The 23,198-nt window shown below is 37.5% G+C and overlaps 1 protein-coding gene across 1 annotated transcript; it reads left to right on the forward strand.

Moving 5' to 3' along the window:
* Nucleotides 3,027-4,967, forward strand: LOC107619547 (F-box protein PP2-B15). Its single transcript, XM_016321837.2, has 3 exons — nucleotides 3,027-3,381; nucleotides 3,968-4,086; nucleotides 4,420-4,967. The coding sequence occupies exons 1-3, from the start codon at nucleotides 3,106-3,108 to the stop codon at nucleotides 4,838-4,840; spliced, it is 816 nt and encodes a 271-aa protein (XP_016177323.1). The 5' UTR covers nucleotides 3,027-3,105; the 3' UTR covers nucleotides 4,841-4,967.

Raw genomic sequence — 23,198 nt, forward strand, 5'->3', positions numbered from 1 at the left:
TTCATGAAAGTTTCTCTCTTTTCTCTCTTGTTATTTTCGGCCAAAATGATGAAATGAGACAGCCTTGGAGGTCTTGGGGGTGTAGGGTGAGTTGTGATTGGTTGGCTTGGAGGTGGGTTAAAATAATATTAAAATATCTCAGGTGTATAACTACTAAAACTAGATGTATCAGAATACTTGTAAAAACATCTCTAAAAATTATTTTCTGAGCTACTAGCATAAATGACACTAGTAACATATTTATTATGAGAATAAAACATGTATAATGAGGCCTTAGCATTGCTAAAGTCATCAGAGAGTGCTGGTGCTAAGCTGCACCAGTAAACCGTAAACCCGGTTAAACCGATTTTCTGTTTTTAACTAAAACTGACCAGGTAACCTTATAATATTATTCAAGCATTTTCTAATACTAATATAATGATAATATTATACTATTATCTCTCTCCTCTCATGAATTGAGTCCGGTTCGTCAAACAGAGACTATTTACAAAAATCGGAATCAAAACTGCCAACCGATACGGTTCAAAAACTAGGTTCTTCGTAACTGTGTTATTGAGCTTGCCACAGAAAAGGTTCTAGCTTAAGGATGACATAATGACAATGAGGATTGAGATACTTGTTGATATAGAAGAGGTGTTCCCTTTACTGATCTTCTGACGAAATACGTGCCTTCGGAAAAGATCTCGCATACTCGAAAATCAGGGTTGTTACAGGGTCATGTCGGGAGCTTTGAAATTCTTTGGAACCTTAGCTTTCATGATTTCTTTGGTGAAGGGATTTTGTTCTTTGTGGGAGTTGTCATCGTGACTGGGTTGGATGGCTTTGCTTTTTAGGTCGGCTTCGAGTTTGAGGAGCTTGTCCTCTAACTCTCGGCGTCGCCTGGTTTCTCTCCGGAGGTTTCTCTCGGCTTCGCGTTGGTGTTCAGCTTCTTTTTCGAGCTGTTTGAGGCGATCTTGTTGAGCTTGAAGGGCTTCTAAGATTTCTGTATTTGGAGGATGCTTGTCTCAGTTTGGTTGAGGAGTATCCTTAGGTGTGATGTCCGTGTTTTTGTGTGGTGTTCTGTCTTCTAGATCAGAGTTGTGGTCGTTGTCATGGTTGTCCGCCATGATGATGGGATGACTTTCAGGTTCCCCGGCAACGGCGCCAATGTTCCGAGGGTTACCTGAAACTGTAGGTCGATCTCGGGCGAGATCTTCTGTACTGGTCGGAGCTGACGTGTCCGACTTGTGGATGGTGGCCGGAGCTGCCGTGCTCGACTTGTTGGACTGGGTGATGTTGCTAATCTGTCGTCACCGGAGGGTAGTGGTACCTGCAAGAGACTCCGATGCTTAAGTTAGCACGGGTTTTAAGCAGGTTTTTTAGTAGAATCAGAGTATGAGTTATACATGGGTGCTCTAGTGTATTTATAGTAGTTTGGAGTGACCTTTTGGAGATAAGATAGTTATCTTATCTTATCTTTGAGTGAAGTCATCTTATCTTTATCTTTTAGGGAGCCGCCTTATCTTTCTAAGCTTTGACCACCTTTAGATTTGGGATGTGCTCCTTTACTGGGCTCGCTTTGGGCTCCCGTGTCGATTTGGTCGACCTCTTTGAGATGAGGTCGGGGAATCCAGACCTGAAGAGGTCGGTTGACTTGCGTTTAACCAGCCCGGGTCATACAGCTCGACCCAGGGCATGAACAAGATCCTAATTGATTTTGTTTCAAATTGAGTTATGATATGATTTATAAATTTGAAGGATTTAGATTTAGAATTTTAAGAGATGAATTAAATTTGAATTGAGATTCAAATTTAAAACCAGTAAAAAATCTCATACTATATATATGTATGCTAAGAGTAGAGGAATGTGATGGAAAAGAGAATAACAAGAGTTTTATTCATTTGCCTCTACATACATAAACGTATGTGAGCCTGATTCTTGGAGAAGAATTTTATGGCGTGCAAAGAGTTGCAAGAGGTTTTTCAATTTAAATCAGATGTCCATTAGTCAAAGAGTTGACAACAAAGATTGGTCTCAGTGTGGATACGCATAACGCATTCGTACCATCGAGAAAGTGATTTTTATTAGTGTACACAGGTATTTAGATCTGATCTATATATTACATTATTGGAATGAAATTTAAGTACAAAATAAATTTTTAGGATTATTTTCTTTTCTTCTGATACGTGTTATGAACACATGGTAATCCTTCGTTCACGTGACGAGGTAGGGGCACTGGAGACACAAGGCATTGCAATGGACGGGTGGAGAAAGATATCAAAGACGCGAAAAATGGTAGAAGATCAAGAAAAAGAATACAAAAATACGTAAGCGAGTAATTTGTAATTTAAGGTTATATGACTCAAATATATACAAAACTGAATATTTTAATTTCAAAATCAAAATTTTTAAAATTATTCAAATTAATTTATCTTAAAATTGGTTCTCTGTACTTTTCTTAAAAAAAAAAAAAACATTAAAAATTGCATTTCGCTACGTCAAAGCTGCAAACCATATCAACAGGAATTTAGTGTAAAATATCATCAAGGAAGGCGATATTTTCTTGTTTTGCTTAGTGTGCTAAACATTCTAGCCTCTGCATGTCAAGCATGTGTTACATTTGACTTCGGCTCAAAAAAGTTAAATAAAAAAAAAGAAAAGAAAAAAAGAAGCACGTGTTATATTTGGATGGGTTGAAACTTGAAAAGCTTTATGATATATCAGCAGTGGAAGCAAGTGCACTGGAGAAAAAGACCAATATGGAATTATGGCTATTTTCCCAGCTTTCAAATAAAATATTAAATAACAGTGTTTGAAAGCTCCTTCTTGATATTGACCTTCCCTTTATGTATATCGGCTATGGTCTACGACTCTTGTTTTATTCCCACAGTGGACAGCCCCACATGTATAACAAGTTGTATGTTCAAATTTGCCAGCGTCTCAAGAAAGCAACAAGCTAGCCTCCACCTCCCTCTTAGATTGAACCAAAATTATAATATAATAATAATCAATAAACCTTTCTTCTGTCTTCTTAAATTCCCATTTTCCTCTCATATATATACCCTTTCGTGTTCCACTAAAAATACCAATATTAATATCAGTTGTTACTATTTCTGAAACCCTCCTATGGGAATGTCTTTAACAAACTTCGATTCTTTGCCTGAGGAATGTGTCTCTACAATCCTGTCCTTCACTTCTCCACCTGACGCATGTAGATTCTCAATGGTATCCACATCCCTTCGCTCTGCCTCTGACTCTGACATGCTTTGGCTTACTTTCTTGCCCTCTGATTACCGTTCCATCGTTTCGAGATCCATGACACCCCTCGCCGTTGATTTATCCTCACGTAAGAACCTCTTTTACGCCCTCTGCCGCCCCCTTCTCCTAGATGGAGGCAACACGGTATGCTTAATTACCCAAACGCACACCTTTAATTAACTTAACTCATCATTTCATCAAGCATATAAAGGTGTATATATCCCCTAGCTTATTATTAAGAGTTTAGTTATTGATCTTGTCCTTGCTTAATTAATCTTCCTTGATGTATAATTCGTTCAGCTTTCGACCCTCAAGTAAATATATGTGAATTGTTTATTTTTCTTAATTTAAAAACGGTAAAAACTCACATGAAGTTGTTAATTTGACATATTTGACTACCTTGTTATTTTACGATCTCAATTAACAATCACATAAAAACAAATTTCTAAGTGCATGTGAGCTTTCACCTTTAAAAACATATCTATTTGCTATTTTTAGAATCCTTTTATAGTAGGATGAATTCGTTTTTTCTGTATGGTCGGTTAGAACAATTTATTGTAATAATAAAAATGATTCATGCGTTCATAATCGATTTATAACATTATACGGAATCATTTAATTTTCAGTTCGACCTTGCGGTTGCTTATAGGCGAGTTATAACATACAAATTAGTTCTCCAATTACTTAATTTCAGAAAATAATTTCTTATTTTTCTATTATATACATGTAGAGCTTCAAATTGGATAAGTTTTCGGGTAAGAAATCTTATATCTTATCTGCAAGGGAGTTATCCATAGAATGGGGCACTGATCCAATGTACTGGAGCTGGAGACCAATGGCTGAATCAAGGTAATTAATTAGTTAATCAATTAATCTTTAATTAGCTTTAATTAAGTCCTGCCTTTTAACTTAAGCAAGTACAACTAATTAACTACAATTATCTATGCCCGAAGTAATTGTCATTTTCTAAAGTATTATATTACGAAGAATGCTAGAAGCCAACAATTTTTGTGATTTATAGCCATCAAGTAGTTATCAATAATGATTTTAATGGTGTGAGATTTCATCTAATGATGTGGGATTACTCACTTTTCTTTTGCTGGTTACATGCTGGTCATAATTTAGACTTTTCCTTATATTATAGTATCTAACTAGGAGTTATTTATTTAAAACATTTTGAAGATTCAAAGAGGTGGCTGAGCTAAGAACAGTGAGTTGGTTAGAGATTGAAGGCAAAATCAACACCAAGAATCTAACACAAAACACGTTATATGGAGCATATCTAATCATGAGGGTCTCACACCGTGGATATGGCCTTGATTCTGTGCCTTGTGAAGTAACAATTATAGTTGCAAACAGGGTAATTAAGAGTGGGAAAGCGTATCTGTGGCATAAGGATGAGAAGAAGGGCATTAAGGAGAATTCGCTTGATGGAGTTCCTGTTCCTTCAAGAAGAGAAGATGACAATGGGTGGATGGAGATTGAGATTGGTGAATTCTTTAGCTGTGAAAGGGATGAAGAGGTCAAGATGAGTGTCATGGACATTGGTTACCACTTGAAGGGAGGGCTTATCATTGAAGGCATTGAAGTAAGACCAAAATAAGTTTGTGAAAGGCTTCTATATTGTGAAATCTTTTTCTTCGGTCACGTTTTAAGATATTTACGTGGCGTTTATTTTAATATTCCAAAACTTTTTATCTAATTCTTAAATTATATTTTGTATTTATTAATATCTAAATATTAGGCATGCAAACCTTATTAAGAAGAAAAATAATTGTTAGATCATCGAGTTAACTCTTAAATTTGGTGGGTTTACAAATTTATATTAACGTGAGTAAAATAGGTCGAATTTGACAGACTAACTTGTTAAATTTGCCAAAAAAAATAAAATGAATCGAATTAAGATTTTAATCTTGCAAAAGTCACACAATTTTGGTAGGCCAGCACACTGGACTAACTTTTTATTTATTTATTTTGTTACAAAAGAGAGTGAATAAAAATGTAAGGATATTTATTCAAAAGTTAAAAATTAAAATTTCTAATCATAACTAAATTTTGTTGGTCTAATAGTTAATTTACTAGTTCATTTAAATAAGTGTTGGGATTCAAATTCCGTCTTGTGCATGCAGCAACCGATTGGTTAGCAAAAAACCTTTAAATAGAGCTCCGATCCACAATGGATTAGTCATTGACCTGCCGAATTAGGAGTGCCATAAAAAAATTTATAATCATATATATTTTATTTGAGCTTAAGATGTAAATGTTACCTTGTTATTAGACATGTGTATTTTGATTTGGTTAGATAATTTTTGGTAGAGTAGTGGTGAAAGAAATAGAAGATTGAGAATGAAGTAGGAGTGTATATGGTCCGATCAGATACGAAAATTCAGTCTAAACCCAAAGAATTTTGGTGAATTTCAGCCTAGTTTCAAAATGGCCCGGTCAGATATAGGGAAAAACAATTTTACCTGTTGATGTCTATCAACCGAGCCTGGGTCAAAGCTCGATTCTCCCAATCCGGCCAATTGAGGGAGAAAATCAATTCAAACCTGACCTACAATACCAATTATTCCTCTTCTTCATGCAATCTCTAGGATACATTCTCTCAAGTCTTAGTTTAGTCCCCAACCTCAAACCATTTCATTCCTCTTCTTCGAATTTGGCTGCCACCTCCTTACTCACCACCACTAACTTCTTCCATCTTTTATTCTTCTTTTCTATCTTGCTTTGCTAACCGAGTTATTATTCTACTTCGCATAGTTGCCACTGTTATACTGCTTCGTCTTGCCGCTACCTTTGGCCTGCTTCATCATGCCTCTGTTCATTGCCACCGTGCTTTCTGTCTACTTTGTTGCCACTGTTGTCGCCTTTGTTCTGCATCTTTATTCGTCTAGCTCGTATCATTTTAGATCGAGTGTTTTTAGAGCTCGCTCCTCCCCCTTTGTAAAATTTTTTGTTTATTTCTTTTATATGAATAGTTGTTGATTATGTTAGAGATTATCTACATGACAAAATCGAAGGAATTTAATATGTGTGAGCTGATGAGGATATTGTTTGATCTATTATGTTGTTATTTATTTTTTTTATCATCTCCTCTTTTAAATTGAGTTTAAATTTGATGTTGACCCAATATGAAATTGATCTGAATCATTAAAATTTTATCGGATTTAAAATTAAATAAGAATTTATAAAACATACTCAGACATAATTTAAGGACGAATCTGAACCAAGTCAAATTCGACTTTACCTAAATCATGAATATCTATCTGAACTCCGCTACGTAGACAATGAGAAATCTTAACAATGTGTACAATGGGCTAGTTTACTGGCCCACGGTGGATTAAAAAAAAGAAACACCCCTAAACTCTAGTAACAAAAAACTTTTACCCCCAACTTCAAATTTAAACCATCTCTTACTCACTACCAAACCCTAACAGCGCCTGACTCCCTCAACAGCCCCAATAGCGGTGTGACCACCCCTCTAGCAACCTTAGCAGCGCCGTCATCCACCCTCCAGCATCCCCAACAGCGCCGTGACTCCCCCAATTGAAATAACCATACGGTTACATATTGTAACATCCTAATTACCCTAAGCCTTACCTCGCGTCGTAAAGTAAATGTTAATCAAAGGTTACGACAATTCTAAAGCTTATATATATATATATATATAAAGAAATAATAATGCTAGAAGCCCGATGAAGAATTAAGCTAAAAAACAGAGTTTGAAAAGCGCAAAACGTTCACCCAAAGCTACAAACTTAAAGCACAAGGTATAGATATAATATAACAAAATATAAGAGGGTAATAGTATAAAGATCTAGTCGCAGCTCACGTAGTTTAAGCCGGCTAGCTATATACAGACAATACAGAGCTTTTGAAAGTAAAACAGCTTATACAATAATTCTCTCAAAGTAAGCCTCTAAGGCATAGATAAATATAAAAGTGAGAGATCTAATCAAAAGAAATCAAAAGACTTCAAAACATGGCAAGGATCCTCCGCTCTGTCACCATTAAAGCAACTCACCGAGGTGGATTGCGATCTGCATCTGAAAAACAACAACAGAGTATGGAATGAGAACCGGAGGTTTTCAGTATCGTAACAATGCCCAGTGATGTAAGATATAAGACTCTCAGATGCCAGAGGCAATCCTAGAGCTTCATATCCATTATGAGATTTCATACTTAAAACATAAGTACATTTAAAACCATATCTTTAAAACCACAATGAAAAAGGGTAATCTAACTTAGTGGATTTCTAATCTAACAATTCTCTGCTGTCCCACAGCCGTCATCTGCCTAACCACCATGCGATCCCATCGCCATCGCCTTCCGAACCTCCTCAATCCCAGTAGAATACACAGATAATAACAATGCAAGTAAAGCACAAGTATAAGCATGTATATCAAGTAATACAATAAGCATTTAGGCATGTTAAACACTTAGGCAAACAATACAAGTCGGCATAGCAAACAAACAGATAGAATATGCACATGATGAATGCCTGTCGTATTTGGCTGTGATATCACATTGTCGATTCAACTGCCAACCCGACACATCTCCATGGAGATGTCGCCCTTCAGTCTCATAATGGGAACCCCCAAGATATCATGCCTGGAACACAGTCCAAGATATAGTGCCTACACACTCTAGTGATTCCGAAGGGATGCGAGCGGGATACTCTTGCCATGGACCTCACATCTCAACGTAAGCAGAGCTAACCACCGCCCTTACGCCGCCACCGCGACCTCGACAGGCGGGATCCAACCGCTGTCCCTGCCAAGCGTATAGCGTCTCAACAATATCACTATAAAACAGTAATTCAGTGATTTTCAGAAATTATTTTTCAGTATTCAGTCCACTCCGAGTCCTAGACTCGTCTCATGCATCATCAAGTCCACAAATCCACAATTTCATCATACTAATCATCTTTACAGTACTTTACCACTTCACTCAGCTAATCCACCCTCAGTACTCCAGAATCCTAAGCCTCTGTCTTATAAATTCATGTAAACTTTAAGTCACTAATTTTTCTTTATTAGTTATTAGGACTAACTACAAGATATTACTCTTAAACTGCAATTTAAGGAAGTTTCGGAAAGTTGGAGAACCTTTGAAAATAGAGAAAAATCATGTTTAAGAAAAACAGGGGTCTCGCGTTCGCAAGCCTGGTGCACGAAATTGTGATCATCAATGGCGCCAACAGCTTGGTACGCACAATTGTAATCTCAACTCTTTGTCACAACTCTGCACAACTAACCAGCAAGTGCACTGGGTCATCCAAGTAATAAATCTTACGTGAGTAAGGTCGATCCCACAGAGATTGTCGGCTTGAAGCAAGCTATGGTTATCTTGTAAATCTCAGTTAGGCGAATTCAAATGGTTATGGAGTTTAAGATAATTAAAATATGAATAAAACATAAAATAAGATAGAGATACTTATGTAATTCATTGGTGAGAATTTCAGATAAGCGTATGAAGATGCTTTGTTCCTCCTGAACTTCTGCTTTCCTATTGTCTTCATCCAATCATTCATACTCCCTTCCATGGCAAGCTTTTATGTTGGGTTTCACCGTTGTCAATGGCTACCTCCTGTCCTCTCAGTGAAAATGGTCCAAAAGCACTGTCACCGCACGGCTAATCATCTGTCGGTTCTCGATCATGTTGGAATAGGATCTATTGATCCTTTTGCGTCTGTCACTACGCCCAACACTCGCGAGTGTGAAGCTCGTCACAGTCATCCCTTCCCAGATCCTACTCGGAATACCACAGACAAAGTTTAGACTTTCCGGATCTCAAGAATGGCTGCCAATAATTCTAGCCTATACCACGAAGGTTCTAATCTTAGATTAGAAACCCAAGAGAATATACTCCAGCTGTCGTCCAATGACTATGTTGAACATCATGTAGATCGCTTTGTGGTTGTCAGGCACGCGACCTTCGCTAAGCGAGTAACGAAGATTGGGTGATTGTCACGGGTCACCCCTTCATTCTGACATAACTGAATTAAGTACGAGAGTATATCTTGGAGAAGAAATAGGCGTGAATTGAATAGAAAAACAATAGTACTTTGCATTGATTCATGATGAACAGCAGAGCTCCACACCTTAATCTATGGGGGTGTAGAAACTCCACCGTTGAAGATACATAAGAACAAAAGGTCTAGGCATGGCCATGAGGCCAGCCTCCCAAAAGCGTCTAAGATAGCATAAGGCTAATCAAAGATTAAAAGTATGAAAATACAATAGCAAAAGGTCCTATTTATAGAAAACTAGTAGCCTAGGGTTACAGAAATAAGTAATTAATGCAGAGATATTCTTCCGGGCCCACTTGGTGTGTGCTTGGGTTGAGCATTGAAGCTTTCACATGTAGAGACTTTTCTTGGAGTTAAACGCCAGCTTTTGTGCTAGTTTGGGCATTTAACTCCAGCTTTTATGCCAGTTCTGGCGTTTTGACGCCAGAATTTTTATGCTGTCTTGGTACGCCGGTTTGGGCCATCAAATCTTGGGAAAAGTATCAACTATTATATATTGCTGGAAAGCCCAGAATGTCTACTTTCCAACGCAATTAAGAGCGCGCCAATTGGGCTTCTGTAGCTCTAGAAAATTCACTTCGAGTGCAGGGAGGTCAGAATCCAACAGCATCTGCAGTCTTTTTTCAGCCTCTGAATCAGATTTTTGCTCAAGTCCCTCAATTTCAGCCAGAAAATATTTGAAATCACAGAAAAACACACAAACTCATAGTAATGTCCAGAAATGTGATTTTTATTTAAAAACTAATAAAAATATAATAAAAACTAACTAAAACATACTAAAAATAATGTCAAAAAGCGTATAAATTATCCGCTCATCACAACACCAAACTTAAATTGTTGCTTGTCCCCAAGCAACTAAAAACAAAGTAGGATAGAAAGAAGATAATATACAATAAATTCTGAAAACATCTATGAAGATCAGTCTTAATTAGATGAGCGGGGCTCTTTGCTTTTTGCTTCTGAACAGTTTTGGCATCTCACTTTATCCTTTGAAGTTCAGAATGATTGGCATCTATAGGAACTCATAATTCAAATAGTGTTATTGATTCTCCTAGTTCAGTATGTTGATTCTTGAACACGGCTACTTTATGAGTCTTGGCCGTGACCCTAAGCATTTTGTTTTCCAGTATTACCACCGGATACATAAATGACACAGACACATAACTGGGTGAACCTTTTCAGATTGTGACTCAGCTTTGCTAGAGTCCCCAATTAGAGGTGTCCAGAGCTCTTAAGCACACTCTTTTGCTTTGGACTACGACTTTAACCGCTCAGTCTCAAGCTTTTCATTTGACACCTTCACGCCACAAGCACATGGTTAGGGACAGCTTGTTTTAGCCGCTTAGGCCAGGATTTTATTCCTGTGGGCCCTCCTATCCACTGATGCTCAAAGCCTTGGATCCTTTTTATTTTACCCTTGCCTTTTGGTTTAAAGGGTTATTGGCTTTTTCTGCTTGCTTTTTCTTTTTCTTTCTTTTTTCTTTTCTTCTTTTTTTTCGCCATTTTTTTCGCAAGCTTTTCACTGCTTTTTCTTGCTTCAAGAATCAATTTTATGATTTTTCAGATTATCAAATAACATTTCTCCTTTTTCATCATTCTTTCAAGAGCCAACAATTTTAACATTCATAAACAACAAATTCAAAAATATGCACTGTTCAAGCATTCATTCAGAAAAACAAAAAGTATTGCCACCACATCAAAATAATTAAACTATTTTAAAATTCAAAATTCATGTACTTCTTTTTCTTTTTCAATTAAAAACATTTTTCATTTAAGAAAGGTGATGGATTCATAGGACATTCATAGCTTTAAGGCATAGACACTAAGACACTAATGATCATGTAATAAGACACAAACATAAATAAAACATAAAGCATAATTTTCGAAAAACAGAAAAATAAGAACAAGAAAATTAAAGAATGGGTCCACCTTAGTGATGGCGGCTTGTTCTTTGGTGCACGAAATTGTGATCATCAACAATGGCGCCAAAGACTTGGAGCTCTCAAACGTGAATCACACTTTGTCACAATTCCGCACAACTAACCAGCAAGTGCACTGGGTCGTCCAAGTAATAAACCTTATGTGAGTAAGGGTCGATCCCACGGAGATTGTCGGCTTGAAGCAAGCTATGGTCATCTTGTAAATCTCAGTCAGGCGGATTCAAATGGTTATGGAGTTTAAGGTGATAAAAATAAACATAAAGTAAAGATAGAGATACTTATGTAAATTATACCAAAAACATACTAAAAACAATGCCAAAAAGCGTATAAATTATCCGCTCATCACAACACCAAACTTAAATTGTTGCTTGTCCTCAAGCAACTGAAAATCAAATAGGATAAAAAGAAGAGAATATACAATGAATTCCAAAAAAATCTATGAAGATCAGTATTAATTAGATGAACGGGGCTTTTAGCTTTTTGCTTCTGAACAGTTTTGGCATCTCACTTTATCCCTTGAAGTTCAGAATGATTGGCATCTATAGGAACTCAGAATCCAGATAGTGTTATTGATTCTCCTAGTTAAGTATGTTGATTCTTTAACACAGCTACTTTATGAGTCTTGGCCGTGGCCCTAAGCACTTTGTTTTCCAGTATTACCACCGGATACATAAATGCCACAGACACATAACTGGATGAACCTTTTTAGATTGTGACTCAGCTTTGCTAGAGTCCCCAATTAGAGATGTCTAGAGCTCTTAAGCACACTCTTTTTTTACTTTGGACCTCGACTTTAACCGCTCAGTCTCAAGTTTTCACTTGACACCTTCACGCCACAAGCACATGGTTAGGGACAGCTTGTTTTAGCCGCTTAGGCCAGGATTTTATTCCTGTGGGCCCTCCTATCCACTGATGCTCAAAGCCTTGGATCCTTTTTATCACCCTTGCCTTTTGGTTTAAAGGGGTATTGGCTTTTTCTGCTTGCTTTTCTTTTTCTTTCTTTTTCTTTTCTCTTTTTTTTTTTTGCAAGCTTTTCACTGCTTTTTCTTGCTTCAAGAATCAATTTTATGATTTTTCAGATCATCAGATAACATTTCTCCTTTTCCTTTCATTCTTTCAAGAGCCAACAATTTTAACATTCATAAACAATCAAATTCAAAAGTATGCACTGTTCAAGCATTCATTCAGAAAGACAATAGTATTGCCGCCACATCAAAATAATTAAACTGTTTTAAAATTTGAAATTCATGCACTTCTTTTTCTTTTTCAATTGAAAACATTTTCCATTTAAGAAAGGTGATGGATTCATTTTCATAGCTTTAAGGCATAGACACTAATGATCATGTAATAAAGACACAAACATAGATAAACATAAAGCATAATTTTCAAAAAACAGGAAAATAAAGAACAAGGAAATTAAAGAACGGGTCCACCTTAGTGATGGCGGCTTGTTCTTCCTCTTGAAGATCTTATGGAGTGCTTGAGCTCCTCAATGTCTCTTCCTTGCCTTTGTTGCTCCTCTCTCATGGTTCTTTGGTCTTCTCTAATTTTATGGAGGAGGATGGAATGCTCTTGGTGCTCCACCCTTAGTTGTCCCATGTTGGAACTTAACTCTCCTAGGGAGGTGTTGATTTGCTCCCAATAGTTTTGTGGAGGAAGATGCATCCCTTGAGGCATCTCAGGGATTTCATGATGAGGAATTTCCCCATGCTCTTGATGAGGTTCTCTTGTTTTCTCCATCCTTTTCTTAGTGATGGGTTTGTCCTCATCAATGAGAATGTCTCCCTCTATGTCAATTCCAACCGAATTGCAAAGGTGACAAATGAGATGAGGGAAGGCTAACCTTGCCAAAGGAGAGGACTTGTCTACCACCTTGTAGAGTTCTTGAGATATAACCTCATGAACTTTCCCTTCCTCTCCAATCATGATGCTATGTATCATGATAGCCCGGTCTATAGTAGCTTCGGACCGGTTGCTAGTGGGAATGATTGAGCGTTGGATGAACTCCAACCATCCCCTAGCCACGGGCTTGAGGTCATGCCTTCTTAGTTGAACCGGCTTCCCTCTTGAATCTCTCTTCCATTGAGCGCCCTCTTCACATATGTCCATGAGGACTTGGTCCAACCTTTGATCAAAGTTGACCCTTCTAGTGTATGGGTGTGCATCTCCTTGCATCATGGGCAAGTTGAATGCCAACCTTATATTTTCTGGACTAAAATTCAAGTATTTCCCTCGGACCATTGTAAGCCAATTCTTGGGGTCCGGGTTCACACTTTGATCATGGTTCTTGGTGATCCATGCATTGGCATAGAACTCTTAAACCATTAAGATCCCGACTTGTTGAATGGGGTTGGTGAGAATTTCCCAACCTCTTCTTCGGATCTCATGTTGGATCTCCGGATACTCATTCTTTTTGAGTTTGAAAGGGACCTCGGGGATCACTTTCTTCTTGGCCACAACTTCATAGAAGTGGTCTTGATGCACCCTTGAGAGGAATCTCTCCATCTCCCATGACTCGGAGGTGGAAGCTTTTGCTTTTCCTTTCCTCTTTCTAGAGGTTTCTCCAGCCTTTGGTGCCATAAATGGTTATGGAAAAACAAAAAGCTTTAGCTTTTACCACACCAAACTTAGAAGGTTGCTCGTCCTCGAGCAAAAGAAGAAAGAAGAGAGTAGAAGAAATAGAAATAAAGGAGATGGAGTGGGCTTTGTGTTTCGGCCAAAGGGGAGAAGTGGTGTTTAGGTTGTGTGAAAATGAAGGAGTGAAGATGGGTTTATATAGGAGTGAGAGGGGGTGTATTGTTCGGCTATAGAGGGTGGGTTTGGGTGAAAAAGTGGTTTGAATTTGAATGGTGAGGTAGGTGGGGTTTTATGAAGGATGGATGTGAATGGTGGGATTTGATAGGTGAGGGGTTTTTAGGGAAGAGTTATTGAGGTGATTGGTGAATGGGTGAAGAAGAGAGAGAGAGTGGTGGGGTAGGTGGGAATCCTGTGGGGTCCACAGATCCTGAGGTGTTAAGGATATCTCATCCCTGCACCAATCTTCATTCACTTGAATGATCAATTCTCCTCTGTCAACATCAATTATAGCTTTTGCTGTGGCTAGGAAGGGTCTGCCAAGGATGATGGATTCATCCATACACTTCCCAGTCTCTAGGATTATGAAGTCAGCATGGATGTAGTGGCCTTCAACCTTTATCAAGACATCCTCTACAAGTCCATAAGCTTGTTTCCTTGAATTGTCTGCCATCTCCAGTGAGATTCTTGCAGCTTGTACCTCAATGATCCCTAGCTTCTTTATTACAAAGAGAGGCATAAGGTTTATACTTGATCCTAGGTCACACAGAGCCTTCTCAAAGGTCATGGTGCCTATGGTACAAGGGATTAAGAATTTTTCAGGGTCTTGTCTCTTTAGAGGTAATTTCTGCCTAGTCAAGTCATCCAGTTCTTTGATGAGCAATGGAGGTTCATCCTCCCAAGTCTCATTACCAAACAACCTGGCATTTAGCTTCATGATTGCTCCAAGGTATGATTGAAAAGATATGATTGAAAATCAATTTAGAAAAAGAAAGTTTTTTTAAAATTAAAGTTGATTATTTGACTAACAAGAAATTAAAAGATATGATTCTAAAATTTAAAGTTTGATCCTTTCTTAATAGACAAGTATCAACTTGAAAATTTTTGAAGTAAATCTTGAATTGAAGCAAGGATTTTTGAAAATAGTAAAAATAAATATAAAATGAAAAGAAATTTATTTTGAAAGAGATATGATTGAAAAGATATGATTTTTTTTTGGTGACATTGAAAAGATATGATTTGAAAAAGATTTGATTTTGGAAAATTATGAAAACTTGAAAAAAATGTGAATTAAAAACAAAATCTTCCCTCTAGTGTCATGCTGGCGTTAAACGCCCAGAATGGTGCCCATTCTGGCGTTTAACGCCCAAATTTCTACCTTTTTGGGCGTTAAACGCCCAGCCAGGTACCCTGGCTGGCGTTTAAACGCCAGTTTTCCTTCTTCACCGGGCGTTTTGAACGCCCAGCTTTTTCTATTTTATTCCTCTGCTGAATATTCTGAATCTTCAATTCTCTGTATTATTGACTTGAAAAGACACAATTTAAAAATATTTTTGAATTTTTTTTGATGATGAGAAACAATAAAAATGCAGCTAAGATCAAATAAACAATGCATGCAAGACACCAAACTTAAAAGTTTGTATACTAAGGACTATAACAATGTAAAAATGCATATGAGAAACAACAAAACACACTAAACAAGAGAATTTAAAGATCAGAGCAAGAAAATCATCAAGAACAACTTGAAGATTAATGAAGAACATAATGCATAAAATTTCGAAAAATGCAAGAAGAAGAAAGTCATGCAATTGACACCAAACTTAAAATTAGACAATAAACTCAAACAAGAAACATAAAATATTTTTTTTTTAGTTTTATGATTTTAAGATTAGACATGTTTGGCCAAGCTTCAGCAAGACATTACATTCAATAGCTAAATTGATGAGAATCAATCAGCTTTTGTGATGGTGGGAACATTACCTTGAAACTCTAGAATTCATTCTTAAAAATTCTGAAGAAAAATACCTAATCTAAGCAACAAGATGAACCATCAGTTGTCCAAACTCGAACAATCCCCGGAAACGGCGTCAAAAACTTGGTATGCGAAATTGTGATCATCAACAATGGCGCCAAAGACTTGGAGCTTTTAAACGTGAATCACACTTTGTCACAATTCTGCACAACTAACCAGCAAGTGCACTGGGTCGTCCAAGTAATAAACCTTACGTGAGTAAGGGTCGATCCCACGGAGATTGTCGGCTTGAAGCAAGCTATGGTCATCTTGTAAATCTAAGTCAGGCGGATTCAAATAGTTATGGAGTTTAAGGTGATGAAAATAAACATAAAGTAAAGATAGACATACTTATGTAAATCATTGGTGGATTTCAGACAAGCGTATGAAGATGCTTTGCTCCCCTTGAACCTCTGCTTTCCTATTGCCTTCTTCCAATCATTCATACTCCTTTCCATGGCAAGCTTTATGTTGGGCATCACCGTTGACAATGGCTACATCCCGTCCTCTCAGTGAAAATGGTCCTGATGCTCTGTCACAACATCGGCTAATCAGCTGTCGGTTCTCGATCATGTCGGAATAGGATCCATTGATCCTTTTGCGTCTGTCACACGCCCCACAATCGCGAGTTTGAAGCTCGTCATAGTCATCCCTTCCCAGATCCTACTCGGAATACCACAGACAAGGTTTATACTTTCCGGATCTCAAGAATAGCCGCCAATAATTCTAGCCTATACCACGAAGGTTCCAATCTTAGATCAGAAACCCAAGAGATATGCATTCAAGCCATTGCTAGTAGAACAGAGGTGGTTATCAGGCACATGTTCATAGGTGAGAATGATGATGAGTATCACAGATCATCACATTCATCAAGTTGAAGAACGAATGAATATCTTGGAGAAGAAATAGACTTGAGTTGAATAGAAAAACAATAGTACTTTGTATTAATTCATGAAGAACAGCAGAGCTCCACACCTTAATCTATGATGTGTAGAAACTCCACCGTTGAGAATACATAAGAACAAATAATGTAAGCATGGCCAAATGGCCAGCCTCAAAGGTCTAAGGACTAAACGTCCCAAGATCATAAATACAATAGCAAAAGGTCCTATTTATAGAAAACTAGTAGCCTAGGGTTACAGAAATCAGTAATTAATGCAGAAATCTTCTTCCGGGCCCACTTAGTGTGTGCTTGGGCTGAGCATTGAAGCTTCCATGTGTAGAGACTCTTCTTGGAGTTAAACGCCAGCTTTTATGCCAGTTTGGGCGTTTAACTCCAGCTTTTGTGCCAGTTTTGGAGTTAAACGCCAGAATTCTTGAGCTGAATTTGAACGCCATTTTGCGCCATCAAATCTCGAGAAAAGTATGAACTATTATATATTGCGGGAAACCCCAGGATGTATACTTTCTAACGCAATTGAGAGCGCACCAATTGGACTTTTGTAGCTCCAGAAAATCTACTTTGAGTGCAGGGAGGTCAGAGTCCAACAGCACCTGCAGTCCTTTTTCAGCATCTGTGTCAGATTTTTGCTCAGGTCCCTCAATTTTAGCCAGAAAATACCTGAAATCACAGAAAAATACACAAACTCATAGTAAAGTCCAGAATTAAATTAAAAATATTAAAAATATAATAAAAACTAATTAAAATATACTAAAAACATACTAAAAATAATGCCAAAAAGCGTATAAATTATCCGCTCATCATTCTTCCTCTTGAAGATCTTATGGAGTGCTTTAGCTCCTCAATGTCTCTTCCTTGCCTTTGTTGCTCCTCCCTCATGACTCTTTGGTCTTCTCTAATTTCATGGAGGAGGATGGAATGCTCTTGGTGCTCCACCCTTAGTTGTCCCATGTTGGAACTTAATTCTCCTAGGGAGGTGTTGATTTGCTCCCAATAGTTTTGTGTAGGAAAATGCATCGCTTGAGGCATCTCAGAGATTTCATGATGAGGAATTTCCTCATGCTCTTGTCCATGAGTGGGATCTTTTGTTTTCTCCATCCTTTTCTTAGTGATGGGCTTGTGAGATGAATATCTCCATCTCCCATAACTCGGATGTGGAAGCAATTGTCTTCTCTTTCCTCTTTCTAGAGGTTTCTCCGGCCTTAGATGCCATAAATAGTTATGAAAAAACAAAAAGCTTTAGCTTTTTCCACACCAAACTTAGAAGGTTTGCTCGTCCTCGAGCAAAAGAAGAAAGAAAGGATGAGAAGAAGAAGAAGAAAATGGAGGAGATGGAAGGAGATATGTGGTTCGGCCAAGGGGATATGATTGAAAATGGAAAGAAATTGATTTTGAAAAGATATGATTGAAAAGATATGATTTGAAAAAGATTTGATTTTGAAAAATTATGAAAATTTGAAAAAGATTTGAATTAAAAACAAAATCTTCCCTCTTGTGCCATCTTGGCGTTAAACGCTCAGAATGGTATCCATTCTGGCATTTAACGCCCAAAATTCTACCCTTTTGGGCATTTAACGCCCAGCCAGGTACCCTGGCTGGCGTTTAAACGCCAGTTTTCCTTCCTCACTGGGCGTTTTGAACGCCCAGCTATTTCTGTGTAATTCCTCTACTGAATGTTCTGAATCTTCAATTCTCTGTATTATTGACTTGAAAAGACATAATTTTGAAAATTTTTTGAATTTTTAATGATGAGAAATAATCAAAATGCAACTAATCATGGAAAACTAAGATTAAATCAACAATGCATGCAAGACACCAAGCTTAGAAGTTTGTATACTAAGGACTATAACAATTTGAAAAATTCATATGAGAAACAACAAAACACACAAAACAAGAGAATTTAAAGATCAGAGCAAGGAAATCATCAAGAACAACTTGAAGATTAATGAAGATCATAATTCATACATTCGAAAAATGCAGGGAATTAAATAAAACATGCAAGACACCAAACTTAAAAATTGACATTGAATTCAAACAAGAAACACAAATTATTTTTTTTTTGTGATTTTAAAATTTTTTGTGATTTTTTTCGAAAATTAATTGGAAGAAGAGAAAGTAAGGAATTCAAAATTTTTTAATGAGAATTCCAGGAATCATGCAATGTTAGTCTAAAACTCCGGTCCAGGAATTAGACATGGCTTATTAGCCAGCCAAGCCTTCAATGAAGGCTTCGGTCCAAAATACTAGACATGGCCAATGGCCAGCCAAGCTTTAGCAGATCATTACTTTCAACAGCAAAACTGATAGAAATCAACAAGCTCTTGTGATGATAAGTTGAAACCTCGGTCCAAAAGATTAGACATGGCTTCACAACCAACCAGACTTCAAAAAATCATCATGAAACTCTAGAATTCATTCTTAAAAACTCCGAAGAACAGAATAGAAATATTAATTTTTTTCTTTTTTTTTGAAATTTTTCGAAAATAAAAAGAAAAAAATCTTAAACATAAAATAAAATTACCTAATCTGAGCAACAAGATGAACTGTCAGTTGTCCAAACTCGAACAATCCTCGGCAATGGCGCTAAAAACTTGGTGCACGAAATTGTGATCATCAATGGCGCCAACAGTTTGGTACGCACAATTGTAATCTCAACTCTTTGTCACAACTCCGCACAACTAACCAGCAAGTGCACTGGGTCGTCCAAGTAATAAACCTTACGTGAGTAAGGATCGATCCCACAAAGATTGTCAGCTTGAAGCAAGCTATGGTTATCTTGTAAATCTCAGTTAGGCGAATTCAAATAGTTATGGAGTTTAAGATAATTAAAATATGAATAAAACATAAAATAAGATAGAGATACTTACGTAATTCATTGGTGAGAATTTCAGATAAGCGTATGAAGATGCTTTGTTCCTCCTGAACTTCTGCTTTCCTATTGTCTTCATCCAATCATTCATACTCCCTTCCATGGCAAGCTTTATGTTGGGTTTCACTGTTGTCAATGGCTACCTCCCATCCTCTCAGTGAAAATGGTCTAAATGCGCTGTCACCGCACGGCTAATCATCTATCGGTTCTCGATCATGTTGAAATAGGATCTATTGATCCTTTTGCGTTTGTCACTACGCCCAACACTCGCGAGTTTGAAGCTCGTCACAGTCATCCCTTCCCAGATCCTACTCGGAATACCACAGACAAAGTTTAGACTTTCCGAATCTCAAGAATGGCTGCCAATAATTCTAGTCTATACCACGAAGGTTCTAATCTTAGATTAGAAACCCAAGAGAATATACTCCAGCTGTCGTCCAATGACTACGTTGAACATCATGTAGATCGCTTTGTGGTTGTCAGGCACGCGACCTTCGCTAAGCGAGTAACGAAGATTGGGTGATTGTCACGGGTCACCCCTTCATTCTGACATAACTGAATTAAGTACGAGAGTATATCTTGGAGAAGAAATAGGCGTGAATTGAAAAGAAAAATAATAGTACTTTACATTGATTCATGATGAACAGCAGAGCTCCACACCTTAATCTATGGGGTGTAGAAACTCCATCGTTGAAGATACATAAGAACAAAAGGTCTAGGCATGGCCATGAGGCCAGCCTCCCAAAAGCATCTAAGATAGCATAAGGCTAATCAAAGATTAAAAGTATGAAAATACAATAGCAGAAGGTCCTATTTATAGAAAACTAGTAGCCTAGGGTTACAGAAATAAGTAATTAATACAGAGATCTTCTTCCGGGCCCACTTGGTGTGTGCTTGGGCTGAGCATTGAAGCTTTCACATGTAGAGATTTTTCTTGGAGTTAAACGCCAGTTTTTGTGCCAGTTTGGGCGTTTAACTCCAACTTTTATGCCAGTTCTGGCGTTTTGACGCTAGAATTTTTATGCTGACTTGGAACGCCGGTTTGGGTCATCAAATCTTGGAAAAAGTATGAACTATTATATACTGCTGGAAAGCCCAGGATGTCTACTTTCCAAAGCAATTAAGAGCGTGCCAATTGGGTTTCTGTAGCTCTAGAAAATCCACTTTGAGTGCAGGGAGGTCAGAATCCAACAGCATCTGCATTCCTTTTTCAGCCTCTGAATCAGATTTTTGCTCAAGTTCCTCAATTTCAGCCAGAAAATACCTGAAATCACAGAAAAACACATAAACTCATAGTAAAGTCCAGAAATGTGATTTTTATTTAAAAAATAATAAAACTATAATAAAAACTAACTAAAACATACTAAAAATAATGCCAAAAAGCGTATAAATTATCCGCTCATCAAAGCCCCTGCCTCATGTACGCATGCTGTTGAAAAGGGGTGGCCGCTGATGACAAGTCATCCTAGCCTATTTTAACTAGTCTTTTCCTTTTGTTTTCATTAGAATTATGCACTTTCTTGAACCATAAGCAAGCTAATTGAGTAGATTTTCATGTTTCCCTTGATTGAATCAACCATGTATGAATTCATGCCATTTCATGAGGTTTTATGCTATAATTGTTGCATATTATGATAGAATGAATATCTCATGATTTTAAGCATAGCTTTGATGTGTTTGGTTGATTAATGATAGGTGAAGAAAGCTTGGAGAAAGGTTGAAGCAAGAAGGAATGGCTAGGAGTGAAGAGAGGACAATGGAATAAGTGAAATTGAACCAGGAAGCAAAAAGCTGGACCTAAAGTTAGCATCAAACTTTTGCACAAACTTTTGGTTGAAAAGTTAGCCCCAACGTTAGCCCCCTAACTTGGTGGCTAACGTTGGCGCCACAAGTACACAAGGCAAGGCCAACGTTAGGGCCAAAGTTAGACCCCTAACGTTGGCACCAACGTTCATATCAGCAAAGTGGTGTTAGCTGATATGAAAAGTTGGCCCCTAACTTTTGCTCAAACTTTTGGTCCAACTTTTGCAAAACTCAAACCCGGTTCGACCGGTTCACTTTGGTTCTTCTCCAAACTTCAAGAGCAATCAACCAAGGCCTCTTTCAACCCAATTCAACCAAGAGCAAAGGCCCAACTCAAGGCTTGAAGATCATTGGAAGAAAGTGTATAAGTAGGATAGAATTCAAGTTCTTCGGGGAGCTTTCTTTTGGAATTTTCATAATAGTTTTCGGAGAGCTTTTGATATTGAGTGATCTTTAATTTCTTTGTCTTGGGGAAGGAGAATTCACTTCTCTTCCTCTCAGTTTTATTGCTTTCAATTTCAATTACAATTGTCTTGGATCTTGGGTTGGAGAATTGAAGAAATTCTGTTTCAATCTCATCCTTGGATCTCTCTGTTTATTTACTGCTTAATTGAATTTCCGTTTCTGTTACTTGCTTCTCATCTACTTTCCTTGCAATTTACAATTTCCTTTCAATTGTTCTTATTGGATCTAGGAAGGCATTGAGATCTAGACTTGGTTTTCTAGTCTCTGGGTCCTGAGATCTGATTTCCCATTTTCAATTCTCTGTTTACTACTTTATATGTTCATTTACTTTTCTGTTTCAGATCCGACTCAATCCCAATTCCCTTTTACTCTTCTGTTTAATGCAATTCAACTTTTCCTTGTTTAAATTCTGCAAATCCAATCCCCAATTCCCCTTACAATTCCAGCCGTTACATTTCTTGCACTTTAAGATTCCGCTATTTACATTTCTTGCATTCTAAGTTTCTGCTATTTAATTTCTTGTTCTTTAAGATTCAGCACTTTAATTCCCTGTTCTCTTTACTTCCATGCAATTTAATTTCTGCACATCACAAAACACTCAACCAAATCTTGATTCGCTTGACTAAATTAACCACTAAGCTAAAATTGCTCAATCCTTCAATCCCTGTGGGATCGACCTCACTCCCGTGAGTTTTTATTACTTGATACGACCCGGTACACTTGCCGGTTAGATTTGTGTGTTTTGGGGGAAATTTATTTTTCACCAAAATACTCATCAGCCGCGTACGCAACCACTTGCTCGCGTACGCGAGTGTCCCAACTCGAATAGGTTGCTCGCGTTGCGTGTTAAGGTTCGCATACGCAAGGGCCAAAACTATGATAATTCGCGTACACATGCAGTGCTTCGCGTATGCGAGATGCCCAACCCGAAGGTTTTAGTCGCGTCGCGTGCACCATGTCGCGTATGCAACCTTCATCAGACATAGAAATTTTTCAAAGTTACAGAATTCAGTTTTTGGCACCAAACTTCAAACAGTCATAACTTCCTCTATAGAAATCCATTTTTATCAAACTTTATATCAATGTAAAGATTTTTAAATGAACTCTTATTTAAGATAACTTCCAACATATTTTCAAAACTGAGGCTCAAGTTATGATCCGTCAAAGTTCACTAAAAACTGGTTTTTACTAAAAGTAACTAGGTTCTCAAATTTTCTAAAATTCACAATCAAAGCAATTCTAAACCACATCAAACTTCAATTCACCTAAGAACTTGCCCTCTTTGTCTCAATTTAACACTCTTACCAAATTTTCACTCCCATCACACAACCCTCAACCGCAAATGATCAATTTATCAAACTAAAACC

This window comes from Arachis ipaensis, chromosome B09 (genome assembly GCF_000816755.2).
Source record: "Arachis ipaensis cultivar K30076 chromosome B09, Araip1.1, whole genome shotgun sequence".
In the NCBI taxonomy this organism is placed as follows: Eukaryota; Viridiplantae; Streptophyta; class Magnoliopsida; order Fabales; family Fabaceae; genus Arachis; species Arachis ipaensis.

Excerpts from the sequence above, each read along its gene's own strand:
- LOC107619547 (XM_016321837.2), top strand. The coding sequence starts at position 3,106 with ATGGGAATGTCTTTAACAAACTTCGATTCTTTGCCTGAGGAATGTGTC. Across the intron at positions 3,382-3,967 it reads TCCTAGATGGAGGCAACACG|AGCTTCAAATTGGATAAGTT; the intron begins GTATGCTTAATT and ends ATATACATGTAG. Across the intron at positions 4,087-4,419 it reads AGACCAATGGCTGAATCAAG|ATTCAAAGAGGTGGCTGAGC; the intron begins GTAATTAATTAG and ends AACATTTTGAAG.